This window comes from Cupressus sempervirens, chromosome 4 (genome assembly GCF_028749045.1).
Source record: "Cupressus sempervirens isolate cs-2001-9-10 chromosome 4, ASM2874904v1, whole genome shotgun sequence".
NCBI lineage: Eukaryota > Viridiplantae > Streptophyta > Pinopsida > Cupressales > Cupressaceae > Cupressus > Cupressus sempervirens.
In genome coordinates, this window is record NC_143121.1 from 418791450 (window position 1) to 418815666 (window position 24217).

The window sequence follows — 24217 nt, forward strand, 5'->3', positions numbered from 1 at the left end:
TTAAAACACTACATAGGAGATCTTTGTAGCATAGGAAAATACATCTATCAATTGGTTAGGTATGGATGTGATCTAGATGCAAAATTTTAATTTTTACAAGAGACCACTTTAATATATTTTATAACGTGTACGACGTAATCTAAATAAATTGCAAATGAAACTATCAAGAAAAGAATATTAAATGAAACTCTAAGGGGCCGTTTGGTGAGCGGAATAGGAATACGTATTCCAAAAATTGTGAATTCATTGTTTGGATGCACCAAAATGGGATTGGAATACGAAGCAAAAATGGAATACGTATTCCATTTTTGGCCCAAAAATGGGGTTTTGCAATTCCACCAAAATAGGTGGTATTGGAATACGTATTCCTATTCCATTTTTTTTATTTTAGAAAACATAAATTTTCGGGTCTGTGAATTCCCATCAAATATTCGCTGAACCAAACGGAGAACAGGAATACGTTCTATTCCAGAATACGTATTCCTATTCCACTCACCAAACGGGCCCTAAATTTTGCAAAAATTACAGTTCAAACACCAACTTTCTAACATTTTTTGCAATTAACAATTTGCTCTATTTTTTTCACAATTTTTTTAAAGAGAGCATTGAAATGACATTGTTGTTTTGAATCCATAGATGATGATAAGTAGGAGATAATTTCCACAGCTAGTCAAATTGTGATATGAATATCAGGATTTAACTGTGTGATTTTGAGTCAAACTCGATGACCCATGTTTCATGAGTAGTGATTCAACATGAATCCATCTCTCATGAGAATAAATGGAACACTTAGCACTCATTGGATCTAGGTGATGCTCACAGGGGTGAAGCACCGGGACTTCCCGGGAGGTCACCCATCCCAGTACTACTCCATAAATGATATCAATTTGCAATACTAACACGATGACACTAGTTGCCATAGTCCTACCATTTGAGCCCAAATCCCAGCAACAAGGTCCTCTACGACTCTTATTTCTAGATATATGTCCATTATTGCTTCATAGAGTTGTAGCTCATTACTTATTCTTATTAGTGTTTGATTTCATATCTTTTTCTTTGTCCATCAAATCAATTCATATCAATCAATAAGTGAAAAGCCAAACCCCTTTTCATACACCTCTTGTGTATCTTTATTAAATTGAAGTTGGATAAGTGTCAATCACGCCTAATGACAATAGCAACTATATGAAAGACAAATGATATCATTGAGGCTAACAAATTACTTTAGCATTTTTATGAGGTTAGAAAGTGGGTTCTAAATCAATTATGGGTCTATTTGAGATCATATCCCTAAATGAAATTTTGGTGTTTACCAACATGAGGGAGAAGCATAGTACACACCTACAATAGGTGTTGGTGTTGTTGAGAAGATATGAACTATGTATCAACATGAAGAAATCCATGTCCTTGGGAAGTAGTTTGTGGATTTGTGATCATTATATCTAAGGAAGGGCTAGAGATAGATCATGAAAAGGACAAGGAGATCATCAAGTGAGGATCCAAGAAGCATAGTATAGATCAGAAGTTTTCATGGTTTTATGAGATTCATAACGATTATTTGGAACTCTAGTAGAAATTGTGTACACTTGGTTCATTATAGAAGGGCAGTTTTACCAATATCATATGTAGTCCTTAAAAATGTAGTAGAGAAGTAGATGACCCTAGACATTGGAATGTTTTCCAAGTGTGTTGTAATGTTAGTAGAATCATGATCAATGTTGTATTCGGTCAAGAAGATATAGTAGTCAAAAATTTCATGTGCAAATTGAAATATTTAGGTAGAAATAATTTGTCTACTCTCAAGCATTCTATGCCATAGAGCAATATTTTCACATGTGCAGGAATTATTTTTTGTCCAAAGAAATTGTGTACACAGAAAATCAAGGGTTAAAGTCTATTGACTACAATGGAAAACTAAATCAAAGGTTTACATAAAGAGGACACGTTGTTTGTTGGGTTGTTCCTTTATTCTAAAGCATCACATTGAGAAGGCTAAGGAAGTTCAAAGTTCATTGAGAAGGAGGTAGAGATGATAGTCAATTTAGTTTGGATAGAAATGATTTGTATACCAAGATCTCGATTTTGCATATGTATGACACACATGCATGGAGCAATGTGATGGAATCAAAGGCAAATTCAAAGACAATTTTGCACAAGAGTAAGTCTCATTTTTTGGATAATAATTGTGCATCATGTTGATTTTAATTATGGATAACCTAATTAGATATCTACATTGTGGTAAAACATGAGACCACTTTAGTAGATATAAGATTTGTTCTGTTTTGAACATACTATTGGTTGATAGACATAGATCTTGTCCTTTGATTTTCAAGGGCACAAAAAGGTAATACTTCTAGCTTTATAGTTCTTACAAGAGCTTTAAAATGAAATGTATCATTCCTTGTTAGAAGTTGAATGTTGCATTTAGGATGATAAGTTTTCTTTCTAAGAAGATAGTATCATTGCAATGGTTACTACAAAAAAATTAACAAGTATGATTCTCTTAAACCATTGTTTGCATCCACAAAAAAGTAGGCAAAATGGATTATCACTTGGATTCTCAGTGACTCACTCAAATGAATGGTAGGAGAGAAGATTGCATAGTGATAGTTTGTGTGGAATTTAAGTGCAACTTAAATATTACATTTCTCCCACAAAAGACTAGTTATGTGGGTTTATGGTCTCAGGCTAAAAGGTCTCAAAGGACCATTATGAGTGGTAATGGAAAACATTTAACCTAGATATCATGAATGCGCTTGATGTACAAGTCAAGAAGCAAGTACATGTGAGTAACATAAAGGTTAAATTGTGTAGAAATAAAAATCAAATGAAGAAGACTTAGAAGCTAAGTTAGTCAAGGCACATGTATGGAAATAGTGGTTCCTCAAATGATAATACAAAATGCTAAAGCCAAAGAAGATTTGTTCATATCAAATCTTGCAAAGATTTCTTGAGATGAATATGAGATTGAGTATTGAAGGGATAGTCTCTAATATCCAATGCCTTTGATTTGTCTTCTTACCATGAACCTGAGGACTTAAACATTGTACAACTAGAAAAGTATTGATAAGGACTTGCATTAATATTTGATCCACATATTATCAAGAAGACTCAATAGATGGAAAGGAATATTTTATTCATTAGAAGACATAGTAACCAAAATAAGACTCGTGGGACTCTAAAGTTGGAACAAACTAACATGGGTGAAAAGATTGGTTATCTACATAGTCCTATATTTGTAAGCACTATGCGACAATATTTTCAATTGGGTTATTTAGTACAAAAGTGTCCTAGGGTTGGCATAGTCTTGCATTACCCTAAAATTGTCTCTACATGTGTTACACTTAATTTTGTTGTGCTCTACAATGCACATGGTAGAAGAACAACCTTGTGCCATTACACAATCAACGTTCACCTTCACGTAAGCTCTTTGGAGCACTTTTTCTTCTCGTGCAGTGAAACACACCCCCCATTTAGCCTTTGTGAAACCTTCCAAACTTTCATATACAATTTCACACTTGACTCTCATTCAATGCACAAACACACTTCATGTACATGTGTTAGGAAACACTCATGCTCCCTGAACAACTCATGCAACACAATAGCATACTATCTTAAAGTCTCAAATAAGTGTCAATATGTCAAATCATGTACTTGATTTGTCAAGTTGATTACAAAGAAAATAAAGCCATTAGATTTTCTACAAGTCATTATCGATCCATCAAATTTAAAATGTCAATAATCAAAACATGATTCAAAGTTAATGATAAAAGGCCTTGTTTAAAATTTCAATAGCCTTTATTTCTTGGATTGGATTTTCTCCAAGGTGTGTCCACATCATTGATGATACAATGTGTACCAATCTTCGGATTTAGTGTATCACATTGTGTTTTGTATTTTGGCACTTGACTGTTGTAAGGGTTTAATTGGGGTTTCTGAATCTATTGTCTTTTGTGTGGAACTTTAGTGTGTAAAACAAAGTTAGAGTTAGTTAGATTGTAACATAGAGTAACATGTTTCACATGGCTCATATTACAAAGTTTCATCTCTTCAAGTTAATATAATTGTTTTGATTCCCTTGTGTGTTCACCGATTGATTATTTGAGCTACCTAAGATGGTTGTGTTCATTGGGCTTGCATGTGGAAATTAAGTTGCACATTCAAGAAAGAGATATCACATCCTTGAAAACCACCCAACACAATAAAATATCCAAACATGTGCAAGGTAAACTTGCATGAATGGAAAAAGGAAAAAACATTTGGGTGTTGCGAGATTGTGTTAGCCCTTAGATTCTCGTCACAAAGATAATCTCAACTATATGATCAAATAAGTCTTGGATGTCTTCTGGCCAAAGATGCCTCATTCAAGACGCCTGGCCTAAGAGCCACCTGAAGGTGTTATTTACCATATCTAAAAGAAAATGCAACTTTCAAGCTAATATTGATAGATTGCAAAGATTGCTAATAAGAGAAATCTATAAATTTTCAATCTAGTTTGTATTAAATTAACAATTTGTTTTTTAATTACCAAAATATTTTACTAAGCAACCTATAGTTTAATAGCAATTTGAAGGTATAAAGAACATTTCTTAGAGTATATAAGAATGAAGGTATTATTTTAGTGTTCCATGGGGACGCCCAAACTACTATCTCTACTACTTCCATTAAGGAAGCCCCTAGGTCAGTCATTTTCTATACTACATGTACTAAATACAATCCTTGACTTCAAAAATTAGTCTTCCATTCATTAGTCACTGTAATGTCCCCATTTTTTCCAACATTGAAGTTTAAGAGATTTGCCTATTATTGTGATTCTCATAGGCTTATTATTGTGAAGAGAGGAACCTTGAGGAAGTGACTTGGCTTGGGAGGGTCTTGTCTTCTCCACAGTTCACTAAGCTACAAGTTGTTCTTTGTTTGGCTTAGATTGGACTTCATGTGGGGTTAGATTTGTATACTTACTGTTTGTGGTAAGTCAAGTAATGATTGAGATGAACCATTTCTATTTTTGGAAAGTTCATTTTGGTCACATGGAGAAATAATAGGTGCGACTCCTATTTCAAACAACATATGATGAGTATTTTGGGAGTTATTATATTTCCAGTGGCCAAATTATTATTAAATCATGAAATGACCTATTATAAAGTTATAATTTAACTTTATAATTTCACTTGAGGGTTGAGTAATCATTGGAATAGGTCATTTATTATATGCCTAAGCCAAGTATTAATTATTTAAAGTGATGTTGTGTTGGAAGGTTTCATGAGCTGCGTTCTTTTGGGAAACTTTCATAGTTTCTGAAGTTGAGTTCTTGTGGAAACTTTTATGAACAAAGCATTATAAATATGAGCTCATTTCATTGGAAAACGCATGCTTGGATATTTATTTTCTTTTGTTGCCTTTGTGGCTTTTTTGAGGTTATGAATTTTGATGCCCTTACTGAAGTATAAGGGTTTGAATTCTAAGTTGTTCCATTGGATATATAGCTTAAGTATTATAGATTCAAATCTAAGATTTTTCTTTGAGTTGCATTGGCAATTGTGCTAAGGTATACAATTGGCCATCTCTCATATTGTATTTTCTTGTGGCTAAGAAGATGTCTACTAGCTGAAGGTTGTGACCACTCCATTTTCGTTGCTGAGGTATAGTGGACTTGATATCTAAATTTCTGACATTGATGTCGTGTCTTCCATTGCTGTTTTTTCATTGTTGCTTGGAAGCCATTGTTGTGATTGGTTTATGTTTGATCTTGGATGCTCATCTTGGGGTTTATTTGGTGAGAATTGCTACAACCCCTTATTGTGTTTGTTGTGATTAGAGGATTATTCATTTATTTCAGAATTGAATCAATTAATTCATCTTGGCATTTAATATTGGCAACCCCACTCAATTTTGGTTTAGTGTTGCAATCTGAGTGTTTTTCCTTAAGTGAATATAATATACTTTGTTGTTGTCAACTGATAATTTTCTTCGAACAACTAGGATCTACCCTATCTTGTACTTACCATTTTTGAGGGGTTGAGCATTATCTGATTTAGCATGTAAGACAAGGAAGATTGGGAATGTTGCTAATTACTAGGAGTACAGGTTCATATATGTTGTCAAATGCCACGATAATATCACAACATTAGTGGATGAAACAATTGAATATATACATGTAGATATTGTAAGGGTTTCAGTGTGATGACTCCATTAGTCACATTAAAAGTATTGATTGTTCTATTCCAAAATCCCAATATGTTACCTTGGCGGAAGCTTTCTTGCAATCTAATTTGATTAGATATAATGGCCTTGAATTGTGAAAGTTATCAGTTTCAACATAGATAAGTTGGAATGTTATACTATTCGTTGGGATTTTGTATTTTCTTGGAGAAAAGTTTGTAATTATACATATCTCTATTTTAATTTTTAAACAAATAAGAGTCAACATTTTTCCAATTCTGTTAAGTGTCAACTCAAGGTTATTACTATGGTATCAAAGTGATTTCCTACCATCCTCCTAGAATTGGGCTCAATTATAAGATTGATTCAATGATTGGTATTCAGTGACATGAATGGTGATAGGAGATTCATTCTGGGTAGATAGTATACTCATAGAGGTTGTATTCTCCACCTAGAGATGGAGAATTTGAAATACGGGGTATCGTGAAATAGTTGGATATGCTAGTGAATGAGCCAAAACAAAATCATAAGAAGAATGAGCCAAAACAAAATCATAAGCAGATGACCCAACTAATTTTGAATCCGAGATTTGAAAAAAGTGTGATATAACTTTTTCGAAAAGTGAAATGTGATGATATACTGGTGGCTACAAATGTACAAAATATTTCTTATAAGACACTACATGAGATGGACATGGTGGATGTGGAGTGTGATGGGCATTCATGTCAAGTTGTGTTGAATGATGCAATTGTTGGCATGAGTTCCTAAGATCATGCATTTGATGTTGATGCAATGATAGTAGATGGGAGTAGGAACATGCAAGGATACTACCATATCAACAACCAAGGGTACTCCCATATCAACAACCACCTTTGGGTCAATTGAGCCATCTACCAAGGAGTTTAGTGGTATGCATGTGATTGTAGATGTGTGCTTTGATGATAGTACACATGTTATTGATGATGAGGTGAGTAATGTAGAGACAGAGTTAATGGTATACTAGTGATCAACACAATGTTGATCTTCACTTTGTGGACAATCCCATGTTTGACATTGATGCAACATTGTCTTATGGTAATCCCCTTGAGATTGATGTTGATCACTCACCTGAGTGTAGAGGGGCTCAAATTTCACCATTTCGAGACATGGTTCAGTTTCTTATTGCCACATTTGGTGATGTTCCCGTAGCCATGAATTTTGATGAGGATGTAGTTACATCCATTGCAATTACAGGTATTGTTAGGATGAGTGTATTTGTTGACATCAACGGAGAACCCCACATTGCAGCAAGTTCTCTTGTTTTGTGGGGGTTGATGATCAAGATTTCACTCCAGTATATATGATGTGGGTGGTGACTAGGAAGAATAGATTTCTTGTGGAGTTGACTTCTGGTGATATCCTAACTCCTACATCATTAGGATAGATTTTGAGTGCTATACTATAGGTCATGTTGTTGGTCATAATGATTTTAGTGGTATGCAGTTGGTTCAACGTTGATTGGGTTATCACTTACTTCTTTATTTGGTAGACTAGTGGAGGCCGGAGTTCAGTATGTTGCCAAATTGCTTGAGAACAAGCAATCTCGGGGAGGGAGGAGTATAATGTCCCCATTTTTGTCAGCATCAAGGTTTGAGAGATTAACATATTATTGTGATCCCTATAGGCTAATTCTTGTGAATGGAGGGTCTTCTGAGGCAATGGCTTGGCTTGAGAGGGTTTTGTCTTCTCCACAATTCACTAAGCTATAGGTTAGTCTTTGTTTTGGCTCATATTGGACTTCATTTGGGCTTAGATTTGTGTACTTACTATTTGTGCGAAATCCAGTGTTGATTGAGATGGACTCCTTCTATTTTTGAAAAGTGTATTTGGTAACATGGAGAAATAATATGTGCGACTCATATTTCAAACAACATATTTAAATAATCAGTATTTGGGGAGTTATTATATTTTTAGTGATTAAATTATTATTGAATTATTAAATGGCTTCTTATAAAGTTATTATTTTAGCTTTCTTATTTCACTTAAGTTGAAGGTTGAGTCATCATTAGAAGGGGTCATTTATTATATGCCTAAGCCGAGTATTAATTATTTATAATTTTTGTGTTAGAAAGTTTCAAGAGCTAAGTTCTTTTGGGAAACTTACATAATTTCTAAAGTTGAGTTCTTTTGGAAACTTTTATCAACAAAACATTATAAATATGAACTTGTTTCATTGGAAAAAGCACACTTGTGTATTTATTTTTTGGTGTTGCATTTGTGGCCTTTTTTAAGGTTCTGAATTTTGGTGCCCTTATTGAAGTATAAGGGTTTGAATTCAGAGTTGTTCCATTAGATCTACAATTGAAGTATTATATACTCAAATATGAGATTTTGTTTTGAGTTGCATTGTCAATTGTGTTGAGGTATACAATTGGCCATCTCTCCTACTGTATTTTTCTGTGGCTAAGGAGAAGTCTATTGTTAAAGTTTGTGATCACTCAATTTCCATTGCTAAGGTATAGTGGACTTGGTATTTGAATTTCTAATATTTATTTGGTGTCTTCCATTGCTATTTTTTCACTGTCGCTTGGAAGCCATTGTTGTGATTGGGTTATATTCTAACTTGCCGATTCGGGTTCGGGGACGGGTTCGGGTTCGTGGGTTCGGGCAAAAAAAAATTTCCCCATTTGGGTTCGTGGATGGGTTCGTAAGTATATATATATATATATATATATATATATATATATGGACACACACACAGAAGAGAAACATGCATAGTTGCAAAACAAAATCATTTCACAATATGAACAATTGTTGCTTGATCACTGATCAATGCCAAATGCCAAAGGGTTTCGGGTCCCTTCAAAACTTGTTTTTACCTAAATCTAAAACCATTAAATACTCGCTCATTAATCTATCTTCATGATTGTAAAAAAAATTATACATTGAATTACTAAATTGCAACACATAGACTAGTTCATCAAATAATACATTGAATTACTAAATTGCAAAACAAAGACTAGCTCATCAAATAATAAAGTTTGAAACATGATGATAGATGACAAATGTTTAGTAGTTTATCAATAATCATAGTTTCAAATGCTCTTCAAGGGTCAAATGGATCATCATAAAATGAGGGATCAATGGCTTCATCCCCAACTGCAAGTATATCTAGATCTTCATCTTTGGAACCCAAACTGGTTCCACTAGTCCCATATGCTGCTATATCATCATCCTCCTTGACATAAGGGATTAGATGAGTGAAATGTTTTTTATTAGGTTCCTTTGAGAGTTACATAAGAAAACAATTTAAAAAACACACTCTTTAAAGTTGTTTTAACCTCGGGTTCACTGTGGGTTCGTCTAGGTTCGCTCCAGCAAGGGCCCGGACGAATCCACAGTTAAAACTAAGGACCCTGCCTGGACCTGCAGCGAACCCAGGAACGAATCTGGACCCGTGTGGACCCGGACCCAAATCCAGGCAGCAGGGGATGAATCCGGCAACATAAGTTATATTTGATCTTGGACGCTCATCTTGGAATTTATTTGGTGAAAATTGCTCCAATCCCTTACTGTGCTCGCTATGATTAGAGGATTGTCCATTTATTGTAGAATTGAATCAATTAATTGATCTTGGCATTTAATATTGGCAACCCCACCTAATTCTAGTTTAGTGCTGCAATCTGCGTGTTTTTCCTTAAGGCAATATAAAATAGTTTGTTGTTGTTGGTCGATAATTTTCGTAGAACAAATGTGATCTGCCCTATCCTGTCATTACCATTTTCTTTTGGGGTCTAGAATTATCTGATTTGGCGTGTAAGACAAGGAAGACTGGGACAACTACTAATCACTAGGAGTACAGGTTCATATCTGCTTTCAATTGCCACAATAATATTGCAGCAGTACTGGATGAAACAATTGCATATATACATATACATATTGTAAAGGTTTCAGTGTGATAACTCCATTAGTTGCATTAAAAGTACTGATTGTTCTGTTCCAAAATTCCAATCTGTTACCTTGCCATAAGCTTTCTTGCAATCTGATTTGATTAGATATAATGCCCTTGAATTGTGAAAGTTACCAGTTTCAGCATATATAAGTTTGAATGTTAATCTATCCTTTGGCATTATATATTTTCTTGGAGAAAAGTTCAAAATTATACATATCTCAATCTAAAACAAAAAAACACACACAAAAAGAGATTATCAGTATTTTGCCAATTCTGTTGAGTGCCAGCTCAAGGTTATTACAGTCACTCTAAAGATGGTATATTGCCGAATTTTTCCTTGAAGATCTCAATTCATTCAATTTGTACCCCTATCACCGAGAAACAAGGTTGATACTCATGCATACAAGATTCTTTAATTAAAAGCTTAAGAAAGAGATTTGAACATGATGTATTTTTAATATTATATTTAGTCATTTATGTTTTGGTCATGATCAAATCTATCAAGAGTGCCCTAAGTGTAGTTCACCATTATTTTATAGTACAAGGTCTCCTATTGTTCAAAGGTATAAAATGCTACTCAACAAGTCATTGTAAATGAAGGTATAATTACAAAGTTCAAAGAACACCCAGTTTTTGTGCCTGAAAATAAGTAACCTAAGATCTTTGATATCTTTGCAGAAGAAGGAAATAGAATTTCCACAGGTGCATGCCATTCAATAATATGGCAGGTGAAAACCTACAAATATGTTTTTCACGTGCCATAATATTTGTGGAAAAACATATTTGTAGTTTTCAACACTAACAGATGAATATTCCCATCTGATTTGTAATATTCTCAATCAAGGATCCATTAGGATAACCAATGCTTATCTCAAGCTCCTGATTTTGAAATTCATATTATTTTCAGTATAATTTCACAAATACTAGGAGTTTAGATAGCATATTGTTTGTTTAAAGAATTGTACATCAAGCCATATTGCATAGCACAACTGTCTACAAGAAGCTATCTAATGACAATATAATTACAATTATCAAGGACCCTTTCATCTCCTTGTAACTGTAATTGATGTCTATAGCTTGCATTTTGAAATTTTGCATGTGTCTCTGCATCATGCTGGAATGTGTCTACAAGATCTTGAAGCTCCATTCTACGCACTTCAACTTGTTCTTCTGTGATTGGTTTTTTTAACCCAAAATATAGAATTCCAAACCCAACCAAAGCCATGCCAAGGAAAAGAAGTATTCCAGAAAATAAAGCGAATGCATAGGGTGTATTTTGACCACCAGGGATCCCATCAATATTGACTCCAAAAAGTCCTGTGAGTATAGTAAGAACAAGGCCCCCTCCTCCAATAACCGTCATATTATGTGTAATGCGTATACTTTTATCCTGTGCATACAGATTCAGTTGTGATAGTAAGAATCCCATAAAAATGAACACTTGGCATAGCCCACAGAGACATGAGATTACACTGCAAATATACCTGTAATAATGCTCGCATAGTGTTCTGCATAACATCTTGAACCGTGAATAGGCGATCTCTTACAGCTTCTTGCTCCGCAATCATCTCCCTTGTGCTTTTCCTCACTTTGTCTAAGATTTCTTGGGTGACTCTACCAGTCAAATGTTCAGAAAGCTCGAAAACAATTTCCTCTCTAGCATGCAACGACCATTTCACTCTAATCACCTGCCCAGATATTCCCAATCAAGGACATTTTCAAGTTCAACTTGACACGTTATTACGTCATGTAAAAAATCATAGCAATATTGATGCAGCAAGAAATATTTTGTTTGTGATAGAAAAATGTAATACAAAATAAGGGCAAAAGTTTTATTCAAATTTAAAGAAGTTTTATCGCATACTGCAGCTGATTTTGAATGACTTTTATCATAGCACTCTTTTTGTTCAACCATACCTGTCAGTTCAGCTGTGGGTGTCTTTACAAAAAAACAGAAGATTCTCATGCAAGGTAATTTATCAATCAATATTATCAAATGTCCAATATCATCTTAACATTCAGTTTGGTCATCACTGTATGTGATCATAATCATTTGTGCATTTAATGCTTTCTATCACTAGCAGATCTGTCTAGAGACCCACTAAGGAAGCAGAGTTGATCAACATCGTCTTGTTTGGGGCCATAAAAATCAAATAAACACTATCTTGATCATGTGCATTGCCTGTGGTAAAAGGTAATTTCACGCTAAAGAGCTAACAATCATATACCTTATAATATCAAGATTATGTTGATGTATTCAAAACTAAATATTAAGAAACATGTTTATCTCAAAGGCTATAAATTTATTCGAAGTCTTCATCAGCTTGAACCCTGTCAATTATTCCTGTTGGAGCAGCTACAATTTTACAGTTTTCCAAATCAACAAATACAATGCAAAGAAAAAGAATTGTTAGGGGACCTAATACTCTTTTGGAAGGCTCCGTGACAGCAAGGGGAAAAAAATTGAAATACGCTACCCTGTTTTTAACCCAATTTTTTCACAGCCTCCTCCTTATAGGTGATTTGTTTGATAGCTAGCACAAGGCATGTTTGCTTGCATTTTCATAAGGTACTCTGATTGTAAGATATTGCAGTGCTCAAGAATATTGGAATGTACATAGAAAATAAAGCCGATGGATAATGCAAAGTCAAACTAGCAATGACAAGCTGGAGTACTTTACATGAGTAGGAAGGTTATTACAGTAACAGAAGTTATGTTCAGAAGATAATGAAAATTCAATAATTGTCTGTTCATGTTGCACACTAACAGATCACAGAAGAAAGAATTCAATATTCTGACGTTTGATAGTAGTCTTAAAATCAACAGAGACTGATAATAAAGGTAAATACACCCCTTCAATGGCAGAACTGAAGAGATCTGAAACTAGTGATCAACAATCTTTCTTGAGGCAGCTGTTCCTTCTCAGTTCATATGGTCCTCTGATAGAAGAAACAGCTATGTTCTGATGTCCATGTAATTCCACAACTTTCTGTAAGGAAGAATGAATTCACCTACTTCCTAAAATCACCATAAACTAATCCAAAACTTAATACCAAAGTCCTATGGCTCCATCCAGCTACAATAGAAGATTCTCAATTTTGAATTCATTATTTATCCATCACAACATCAGGTGCAACTTCAGCTACCAAGGAAGAATTCAAATTTCAGACCCATGCTCAAAAATTCATTTTCCAATGTAATTAACCACAACCAATTTGGAAACTACACCAGCCAGTAGAAAAGACAAGTTGAGTCAACTTGAATCCCTTCATTTCTGCTATAAAGGCAGTGTCACTATAGAGGGGGATTAGTGCATAAGGGAAGACCAAAAGATTCACCCAGAAAGCTAAAAAAGTTATCATGCTTTTTATTATGGAAAGCCACAGTCAATAAAGAGGACTCACAATGAATGAATGAAGAATGAATTAATTTCAATGAAGTCCACGTCTAATAGACCAAAAGCCACAACATTGAATCACTTTCATATTCCTTTATATGTCAGCTCTTCTATTATGAATTTTGACCACGAGGTTTGCTAATTTGTGAAGCCTTGTCTCCTCAAAGAGCTCATTTAGACTGTCCACTTTCAAAGTATTTTCAAATTGCTTATGGGTATCCTCATATACTACACACTCTATGATGAAGTATCACTCGGTTTCAAACATGTATTTGCTACAACAGACACAAGTTCTTTCCTTCCACCTTCCTTTGGAGGTAGTCTGTTTAAACTTTACTCATTTCAGACATAAGGTGATGAGTACTACTCCTCAGCTGCACTATTAAAAATTAACCTTCTCCTTTATTCCGTCCCTCAAATAGGCTCCATCGTGCTTCCACATGCGGTTTGAAAACTTTGACATAATATTCTTTTATTCTGCCCTTCTGTTTTGTCCACATTGCAGTTCTAAACTTTTATAGCACCATCTTTTTTATTTCAATGTCAGCACTGGGAGATTCACGCCACTTGATGTCCCACTTGTTTATCCACTTATTGTTTTGTTTCCTCCAAGTCTTCTTCCTATGATTTGGTTCCTCTTCCACAATCATTTGGACCAGCAGTGCTTATCCATGCTTTCAACCTTTTCTAAAGTAACTTAGCAAATGAGTTATTGTTGATGCTTGCATTGGGAACATACCAGGCTCAGCTAAAAGGATCTTATATGGCACCATTCACTTGACTTTGAGATTGTTGGTAGTTAATTGTCTTTCAATTCTTTTGACTTGTGGTTTGATATCCTACTCGCCAAAATTTCACATCCATAGAGGACGACCAGGACAACAAACAATTCAAAAAGGGTCCTTTTAGTTTTCTAATCCCAAGACTCCATTTTCCTACAGCTATTCAAAGAAAGGTAAGAAGTGCTCCATACCCCACTCCCCAAAACCTTTTTGTCATACATGTGTCCCAGCTGAGCCTATTGTAAAAATCAATTCCTAGGTATTTATATCCAAATATCTTCTATTGAAGATAACTTTTGCTTCTTTTTCATTTTCAAGGAAAAGATCATCGTTTGCCAGTGTTCACTTGCATCCCAATCTTTTGACATAAAGGCTCTTAAGCTTTCAAATGTTATTTAAATCACAAGGTAAATTTTGCAATTAGAATAAGATCATCTGAACATAACAGCAGCTTCACAATGCATCCCACTAGCTAGATACCATTCTTCTAGTTTATCAATATAGAAAACAAACAATGTGAGAGAAAGAGGACACCCTTGTTTGATGCCAATGTCACTATAAAAGCACAAAGATTAACCCACCTTAGTTCTGGTTTTAGCTCTAACATGCTCACAAAGCTTATAAGCAGCCACTCTATACTCCTTTGAATTCCGATGTTCTTCCATTCTACTCCATAGTTTGTCCCGAGGGACAATGTCAAAAGCTGTTTTGAAATCCACAAGGCAACAAAAGATATCTCCACTCTGCATGTCCCAAACATTTTCAATTAAGTGTTTGTTGGACTGATTGCCAACATCCCCCTTCGCAGTCCCTGACATGGTTTAACAGCCTCTTGTGTCTTCTATAAGTCTAGTAGTCGTTTCGGGCATTTACAGGTCGACTTTTTGGTGCAACTACAACTATCACTCTAACAAGTGGTATCGGAGCCTTGTCATAGGTTCAAATCCTCTCGGATGACATTGAGGGGAGATTGTTGGACTAATTGCCAACATCTCCCTTGGGGATCCCTTTGAGATTCATGACATGGTTTAACAACCTCTTGTGTCTTCTATAAGTCTAGTAGTCATATTGGGCATTAACAGGTCGATCTTTTAGTGCAACAACCACCACTCTGATAGTGTCTAAAGAGGGGTCCAATGATCCAAGGTAGTGTTTTGGCCTAAGACCATCTTTCCATTTTTCCTGTTTACATTCTTTTTCTGCCCAACTAGTGATTATATGTTCTATCTATAGTTGAAAAAAAGGGCAAAATATCACCTAAGTATTGATATTTCACGAAAGGAAAAGCCCAGCAATATAATCACATCAAAACACGACAGCAAATTAATTTAGGAAATTGCTGCGATTATGCCAGATATATTCGCGCTAAAATCCAAATACTGGTCAAAAAGTGTTGATAAAGTCATCAGGAATTTTAGGTTTAGTTCTAAAAGGTCAAGACAATTTAGGTATTCTATTAGACAATGACGATTCTGCATAGTTTCAATTCGACAACTCCTACAATAGGATGGCTCTTTCAATTTGACAACATAGTTCTCGTTTTTATATTACAACTCCGCTCTGTAAGTTGAATTTTTTTTTTTTTTATAATATAACTCAGCCTCAAAAACTTTAATCAGTTTTCTCACATCATGCCTGATGATAAAAGTTATAATGCGACATTAATAACAAGAAGTCGATTCTTCAACACAGGTTTATTTCCGGTCTCAACCATTTTACCAAGATGCACAAAGTTGATTTTGATACCATCAGTACAAAATTGAAGTCTATTCTCATTTGATAGCTATAAATATATAACAATATTTACTGTATTTTAACAGATTTAAAAAATATTAAATAGATTCATAATTAATATATTTGAATAGATTTATGAATCATAATTAATATATTTTAATTGATTCATAATAGATTTTAATACAATTTCAATATGTAAATGTATTTACTATTTAGTATTTACTAATCTATTATTTAGATTTTTAATAGATTCATAATTGAGTATTTTAATAGATTTATAAAATATAAAAATTTATTTATTTAATGCTCTCTATTTATAATTCATTTTGTGTGCAATTTTAAGAATATTTTAATAAATTGTATATCTGCAAGCCCGACTCGGCGCAAGACTCTGAGTCTTGACAGGACTCGCAGAGTTCTGTAACTATGATATAGGGTTGTGCAAAGTTAAGATATTCCAATCTATAGATATCTATAAAGCTAAGTTACCAGTTCGGGTGCAAGACAAATGTGAGTATATGGGTGTGTGAGAATTTTTTTAGGGGTTAAGAGGGAATTTGGGTACGTGTATATATAAGAGAAATGAACTAATAAATATATTTAGTAATTAAATAAAAATATATTATAATTAAACCAAATCATTTCATAGCATGATACTTGATCACTGATCAATGTCAAATGCCAATTGATAGTTGAAAAATATTCATATAATTCAAACCCCTATTATCTTATATGTCTATGTTTGACGCAGGGGAAGGGTACATTCAAGCAGAAACTCTCTATCTTAAACATACAACAAACCCTGCTCAGAGTTGCACACAGAAGCAATATAAGTATCACACAAAACAATGGAAACAAGATCCATATAAAGCTAGGCGATAGGCAGCCACACAAAGAATTTATGAAGTTAGAACCCAAATTTGCATCCTATCCTACTTCTCCATAACTCATATCATCCTCTTCCGCCACTTCTATCTCTAACAAAGCCTCTTGTAAAGCCAGCTAAGCCACAAGTCGGTTAGTCAGGCATTTAATTGCATTATAGGTCCAATCTAGTAAGAGTAAACTAAAACCAATGCTAACTAAAACATAAAGCATTGCGCCCTTGAAGCAAGATCCACACATGTCCAACGAGTCGGCTCCTAACTTTGAAACACATCACATTAACATAAGAAACGAGCCAAAGGAATGGTTCAAAGAAGGAAACATGCTAAAATAGTGATTGCAAAGAAGGAACATGCTAAAATAGAGACTGCAAAGAATGGTTCACAACTCGAGAAATACAAACGATCAATGCTTGCACTCTTAGGAGGATCAAGAATAGGTCCTAGTCATCATGTTAACCGTGCATAACACGACACCAACAACAGTAATGGCTACTTCACGAACAACAAACTGGTACAGAAAACAAAATATATTTTTGGTTGATGCAAGATTGCTCAAAGACCCAAGATGCTCCTCCATCAATGTTCATGATTCAAATGAAAATCTTTACAATTACTGAATTACAATGTAGTTCTTGAAATATGATTCAATGTTCATCACTCATAGAAAGGATTATCAAAAAATCATATGTTGGATATTCTGCGGTTGGATATTCAGCGGCTGCAAGTTTAAGATCAAAATGAAGAGAAAATATGTTGAGAGCAAAATAAGAGGCAAAATGATTTTTTCCTTTTCGAACGCCTCATAAGTAGTTGTTGTAATGTTCCCGTTATAAAATAAATAATAATTTAATCTTTGTAACAGGCCAATTACGTTATTTTATCTCAAACCCATTTTTTATTTTGTTTTTGTAGTTTGTGTCGCCGTCAACTAACTTTGTACACCCTCAGAAAGTTTTTTCCTGACGGGTATTTAAGCACGGCTCGTAGGTAGTCTATAAGCATGCTTTGGATGATATTTTCTCTTTACTGTGGATTCCTGTTGGAGTTCGGGATTGTTCGCCATTTCGGAAGTGAAAGATCTTCCCTATTTGGCTCGTGCGCTTTTGGTGGGATTCAACCCTCACCCTATTCCATTGTTGCATTGTACTTCTTTGCTCGGACCTCGCAAGTCAAAGCTCCATCTTTTGGCAATTATCTATTGTGTTGATTTGATCTATTCTTGTTTTGTGCACTATCGTGTCTCTATTAATCCATTAACGTCCTGTGTCTGCATATATGCAACATTGTGTTTCGATACCTTCTGCGTGTGTTCTCCGTACACCTCATTCCTCACTATTCTTCAACTCTGTACGGCTTGGACCTCTAAATCCATTATTTGCATATCCGTACTACCGGCTGAAATTGCCGTACAACCCATATTAATCACCGTATGGGCACCCAATTATCACCGTACGACCTTTATAGATATCGTACGACCCGTTATAAAAAGTGTACGGCTATTACATATACCACCATACGGCTCCTCATGTATCACCGTATGCCACACTCCTAATACCGTATGGTCTGCTTCAGGCCACCGTACGGCCTCTCCACGTACGGCTACCCCCCTCATTTCACCATTGTTTCCCTCCAGATCGATCCGTACAACCACTACAGCATCCTTAATCATCGTACGGCCACTCCAGATAATTTTTGATTCGTCTGGAGTCCACACTAGGGCATATTCGTGGTTTTTCCTGTTAAAAAAAAAACTAATATCCGTAGCCAGGATCATTACAGTTGTTTTAAGGTTTATGAGTAAAAAACTAATAAATAAGTTGTTTCTAATCTGTACATACATTCTTGCAACAATAATACTTATGTCGTTACCAGTCCTGTCAATTCACTCTTGCAACAATGGTGTTGTCTCTGATTATCACCTCTAAACTATGTGAATGTACTATGCCAAAAGGCTGATGCTCTCCAAACAGATCAAATAAAGGATACAAATGAGAGATAAAGGTTTATAAATTGATTATTGATGGGGTTCCCTTCCAATTTGAAGGAATTGCATCTCTTCATGTTTGATGGGACAATCTTTCACACATTGCCCTTCTTCATAAAATATATCGATTAACAGAAGTGTTGTTATTATAACTAATCACTATCATCATCTAGGCTCCCATTTTTAATTGTAATTGTTGTGCACTTGTTGCCCCTTACAATGATGATCATTATCGATGACCATGACTATTCTTCTGACTAGTCAACTATTCCCTCAGTTTGATTAGTGTTGTCAATGTTATTAAAGATGTTTAGCCTTAATCAATGTCATTGGTTTCTCCAATCATTTATGCCTCCGTCAATCTGCCAATCTACTTAACGTGTCTTGATACCATCAGTAATATTTGAGTTTGTCACATGTCATCTCTATGCATTATTGGTCTGATCAAGGTAAATGATCCCATCGATTACTTGAGTCATTGTTTGGCCTTCATGTGAGACAATACTTGGATATGTAGTGTTGATCAACCTCGTGTTCTCTCCATCAGATACATGTGACTATTCTGCTTATTCCACAATGGTGTATCATATACATGTTGACTGATGTATAATGATCATTTATGTCTTCTCCACATAAAATTGATCATTATATGCTTGATAAATCAACTCTCCTTACACAAAGATGATTACTTCATATAATAGAAGTATCGAAGAGGACTCATCCTTATGTGATAAGCTTGTTAATTACTACCATCATTTTGTATCATGACAGTGTTGATGCATTTATGATGGTCAGATGGACTATTTCTTCATTACGTACCATGCTTCTTCCTTGTTGCTCAAATGATGATTGACATAGGATGTCACCTTGTCAACATGTTTGATCATGGATTTAGTATTTTAATTGGATACTAGAGTCATGATTTATATGTTGATCAAATGGTTATCATTAAGTATGTCATCTTTGTTAACTTGTAAGCTTGGTGGTGCTTGATGGAGATATCTCATCCTCATCTCTTAATGTTATAAAACAAAATTGTATTCTTTACATGACTTCAGGATCTTCGTGATACTTTAATTCCTCCAACTATCTACTTGCTATGTGCAATCGGTACTACCTACCTTCTAACTATCTATAGGTACTCCAAGTCTGCCAACCCTTGACCACATAACTATTGGTATATAACATTACTACAAAGATGGGGACATCACAATCTCCCCTCCTCAAAAATGCTTGTACACAAGCATTCTCAAATTGTTCCTTCCTCATATTGATTGGTAAAACATCGCAATTTGCTTCCATTATTATGTTCAATCAATTCCTCATAGATCGGCATAGATGTGGATCTTTTGCAAATTGCTAAGGAGTCCTTTAAAAAATCCTTGGGCACCCTCTTTGAATCTCTTGAGATGTTTTTTTTGGTGTTATGAGGCTAGATGCTTCCTTTAGATGTGATTGGTTAGTTCCTATATAGAACTTGTCTTCTAGCCCTTGGTGTTGACATCTCCATTTGATATTACAAAGGGAACTTGATGTTTCCTTAGGTGATACCATGTGTGGAGTTTCATTAGGTAGTTCTTGAAGGATGTATCTTTGACTATTCATTTTGATCTTGAAACTCACGGCTTCAAAGTTTTAAATGGGGTTATCGATTGCCTTCATCCACTAGATGTCAAGTATCATGTCAATTTCACCTAATCCCGTCATGTACAAATTGTCTTTGAATACATTATTTCCTACGGTGACTTCTAGGGTTGGAGCTAGGATATGGCATTCAAAAATTGATTCACTTTCCAAAACTACATCACGTGCCTCTTTTTCACAAGTAGGAATTCTTTGGAAAGTGACAAGTTGAGTGCTTATAAAATTGTGGCTAGCCCCACTATCAATGAGAATAGTTATTATTTTCCCTTATAAGGTTCCTTGTAACCTGAATGTGACATTGTTGGAGGATCCATTTAAGGTAGCTAGAGTACCACTTCTATGAAAGGAAGGTGGCTTGGCATCATCTTTCGCATCAAGTTGCTCAATGATTATTTAATTATATCTTCATCATCATCTTCTTCGCTATTAGGTCTTACCTCTATATAATGGATTTGGCCTTTTCCCATGCACTGATGCTCTAGTACCTGGAGCTCCTTGCATGTGAAACACAATTTTCTTCTTCTCAAATCCTATTAAAATTATTCATCTAATTTATTCTTTCTAGGTGCATCTTTTGAGAAGGGTAGGTTGACTTGTTCCCTAAGCTTGATGGCTCTTTAGGTGGAGCTATGTTCTTGATTTTTCCATGATCTATGTCCCTCGATTTCTTAATAGCCTCTTCTAGGGAGTCAAGGTTGAGAGTCTCAACCCATCCTCTAAGTGGATCCATTAGTCCGTTCCATGAATAGGACTATTAATCACCTTTCTTATATGTTAGTAACTAAGATTATCATTTGCCAAAACTCCATGATATTTTCTTTGATGTTAGTAACTAAGATTATCATTTGTCATAACTCCATGATATTTTCTTTGATTAATCCCTTCTACTTTAATTGGGTTTTGGGATCTTGTTATCAAAACATTCCATAAGCCTTCCTATGAATCTACAAGAAAAGCCTTACCATTTGGGTAATTGTTGTACCTATCTTGCAAAGTCCAAAATTTCAAAGCATTGAAGTGTAATGTTTCTTCTTTATAGTTGATTTCAAGTTTTGGCATTCGAGGTTACTGGTAATTGCGTGCTAGTTTAGTAACTATTGGACTAGTCCTTTAAGTCCAAAGTCGGGTGTTTTCTCTTTCAGTGAATTTCTTTTGATTTTGAGGTTTGGGTCTAAAGTCTATGCATCACTTAATTGGTGAAGGTTGGATAGGAACCCTGAAGTCCGAAATCTTTAAGGTTTTAACTTATGAACATTTTAACAAAGGGATCTCAATTTTTGATATGGAAGGTAGAGTTGAGCTCCAGAGTTTGAAACTATGGAGTCTTTTCCAACAATTAGTCATTTCATCACTATGGAATTAGTATAGGAATTCTCTAGAGTTTGAAGTTTTGGAGTGATCGTTCTTATGATTTCAAAACCCTATGATTGTACGGCCTAGGGCATGGGCCAAAACTCAAATATCCCAGAAACCTTATTTTTGATAACCTAGATTAATTGAGAAGGGGTATTGAGAATCTAGAGGTTGCACAGCTAGGATTTAGCATCGAAGATCAACTTGAGGCTACTAAACTACTAGATTTCACAAAGAAATTCCTTAATTCTAACTAGGAAAGCAAGAAAACAACTAAGCTAAAAAAGCATAAGCAAAAAGAAAGAAAACCAAAAAGTAGGAGAAAGAAGAAAAGCCTACCTAACACAAAATCGGGGAACATGCATGAGGTACAAAAATTTGCAAGCAAAAGCTTTATCTCAATCGATCAAATTTGAGAAGGCACGAGTTACTATAGGAAGGCTTTGAACACATTTTGTAAACTTGGTGAGTATAATGAGCCCTTTGGACTTTACATAATCGCTCTCCAAGGGTGCATCAAATGCAATTATGGCTAAGCTACGGATGTCTACCGCCATGGGTAAACAAGTTTAATGCATAATAGAAAAGGAAAGAATGTAACACTGAGTTTCATAGAACTGAACTGTTGATTCCACTAATAATCATGACAATACAATATAAGATAATGTGCTTCTGATTGATGTTTGATGCCACTCAAGCGGTGTACATATAGTACCCGAAGGAGTGCGACTCAACTGTCGCGTCCCAACTACCCTTGGTATCGGAAAACTTACACAATTAACTAACAACTATTCCCGAAGGTTACAATTATTCCCGAAGGTTACAATTATTCCCAATAACATCATCCCCCCAAAAAAGGAAGCTGTCTCCTGACGAAAAATACAAAATAGGGACAATGTTGAATATAGATATGAAAAACAAGCTAAGAGTGGGGAAGCAGCATCCCTAAAGCTGTTGGTTGGGACGTAGAAGCATTCAGTTTCCTCCATTTCTAATGCTAGTGTCTCATTGTTTAGCTAACATATCACTTACCATTTCTGAACATTTTGTGAATTTCATTTGCTTATGAAAAATTATAGTTAGTTTCTTGATTTCATTCATTAAACCAATTATTTCACTTTCTAACTTAGAGCAGTTCTCAATTTTAAGAATAAGTTCAAACTAATTATGAAGTAATTGATAAAATGCTTGCTTGTTATTAACAGAAATTGAGAGGTCTATATACAAAAGAATAAAGTGATATTTTTTTAGGAAATGATCGTAAAGAATAGAAACATTCTATTCTAGCTAAAAGAAAGCTAAACAAAGCTAATAGATAAATACATTCTAATATTTACAATAGATTACAAATAGATAACCATTAACTAATCATAGAAGCTTATCTATTATTATAATACCCTCCCTTAATGGTTAATATATCGGAATTCTATCCAGAGCATAGAGCAGTCAAAAGGCGTAAAAGGAAAATTATGTCTGCTCAGTGTGCTCCACATTATTCACTGTGAGTTGCAAACCAGATTGCTTAGATAGGACAGCTAAGCGCTTTCAACATTCAACCTTCATGTGCCCATATTTGTGGCAATAGTTGCATTGAATATTCTTTTTCCTACAACCTTCTTAAGTTGGAGAAGAGGACCTCTACTGAGAAGACAACTGTGACCCAAAACCACCTTATTGTTGTTGCGATATTCAAAAATGTTTAGCATCTGCTGTTTCCACGTGCCATAATGGTGATTGTTGAACTTTGAAGATTGTTAGCACGTTTTTCAGTGAAAAAGCGTGAAAATATCTGAAGGCACATATTTCAAGGGGAAAAAATAGAAGACCTCGAAAAATGAAGAGGTGCCTAAAAGGGAGCTCAAAAAACCCAGAAGGAATATGTTGTCGGATTTTGGATCTGCTAGCTCAAAAATAAGGCACAAAAATCAAGGCACCCAAAAATAACGGACAACCCAATTGAGCTCTTGAAAAGCCCTTCCAAGTGTATATTAAAAAAATTTATCTAGCACAGAACTTTTGGGTTTCAAACAAAAACGGCCCTGGCTGCAAAAAAGCTTAGGAAAATGGCAGATTTGTAGAAAAAATTGTAGAATCTGGACACGAATAACCAATAAAGGTTTGTTGAAAACCTAGACACCTCCAAATAGGCAAAACATGACCACTTTTATAAAAAATGGAAAAAAATGGGCCACAAAAGAGACGCATGATTTTTAGAGAAATTTGGATGCGAGTGGCAAAAAAATATGGGCGTGAGTTGCAAAGAAATGGTACCCAACAAACTTCCATGTGAACAGTAGAGAATAACCCTAAATTTTCAAAAAATACAGTCACGCTAGTTGCAA

The 24217-nt window shown here is 34.9% G+C and overlaps 1 protein-coding gene across 2 annotated transcripts in view; it reads right to left on the reverse strand.

Annotated features, from left to right (window-relative positions):
- Positions 1–10646: 10646 nt before the first annotated feature.
- The window catches only part of LOC149561828 (uncharacterized), a 129626-nt gene continuing 116055 nt past the window's right edge, over positions 10647–24217 (reverse strand). For both annotated transcript variants that reach the window (XM_089825366.1, XM_089825367.1), the window contains exons 7-8: positions 11578–11781; positions 10647–11483 (exon numbers count right to left, since the gene is read on the reverse strand). In XM_089825366.1, the coding sequence (XP_089681492.1) occupies positions 11097–11483; positions 11578–11781 (591 nt within the window). In that variant the 3' untranslated portion in view covers positions 10647–11096. The remainder of the gene's footprint in view (positions 11484–11577; positions 11782–24217) is intronic.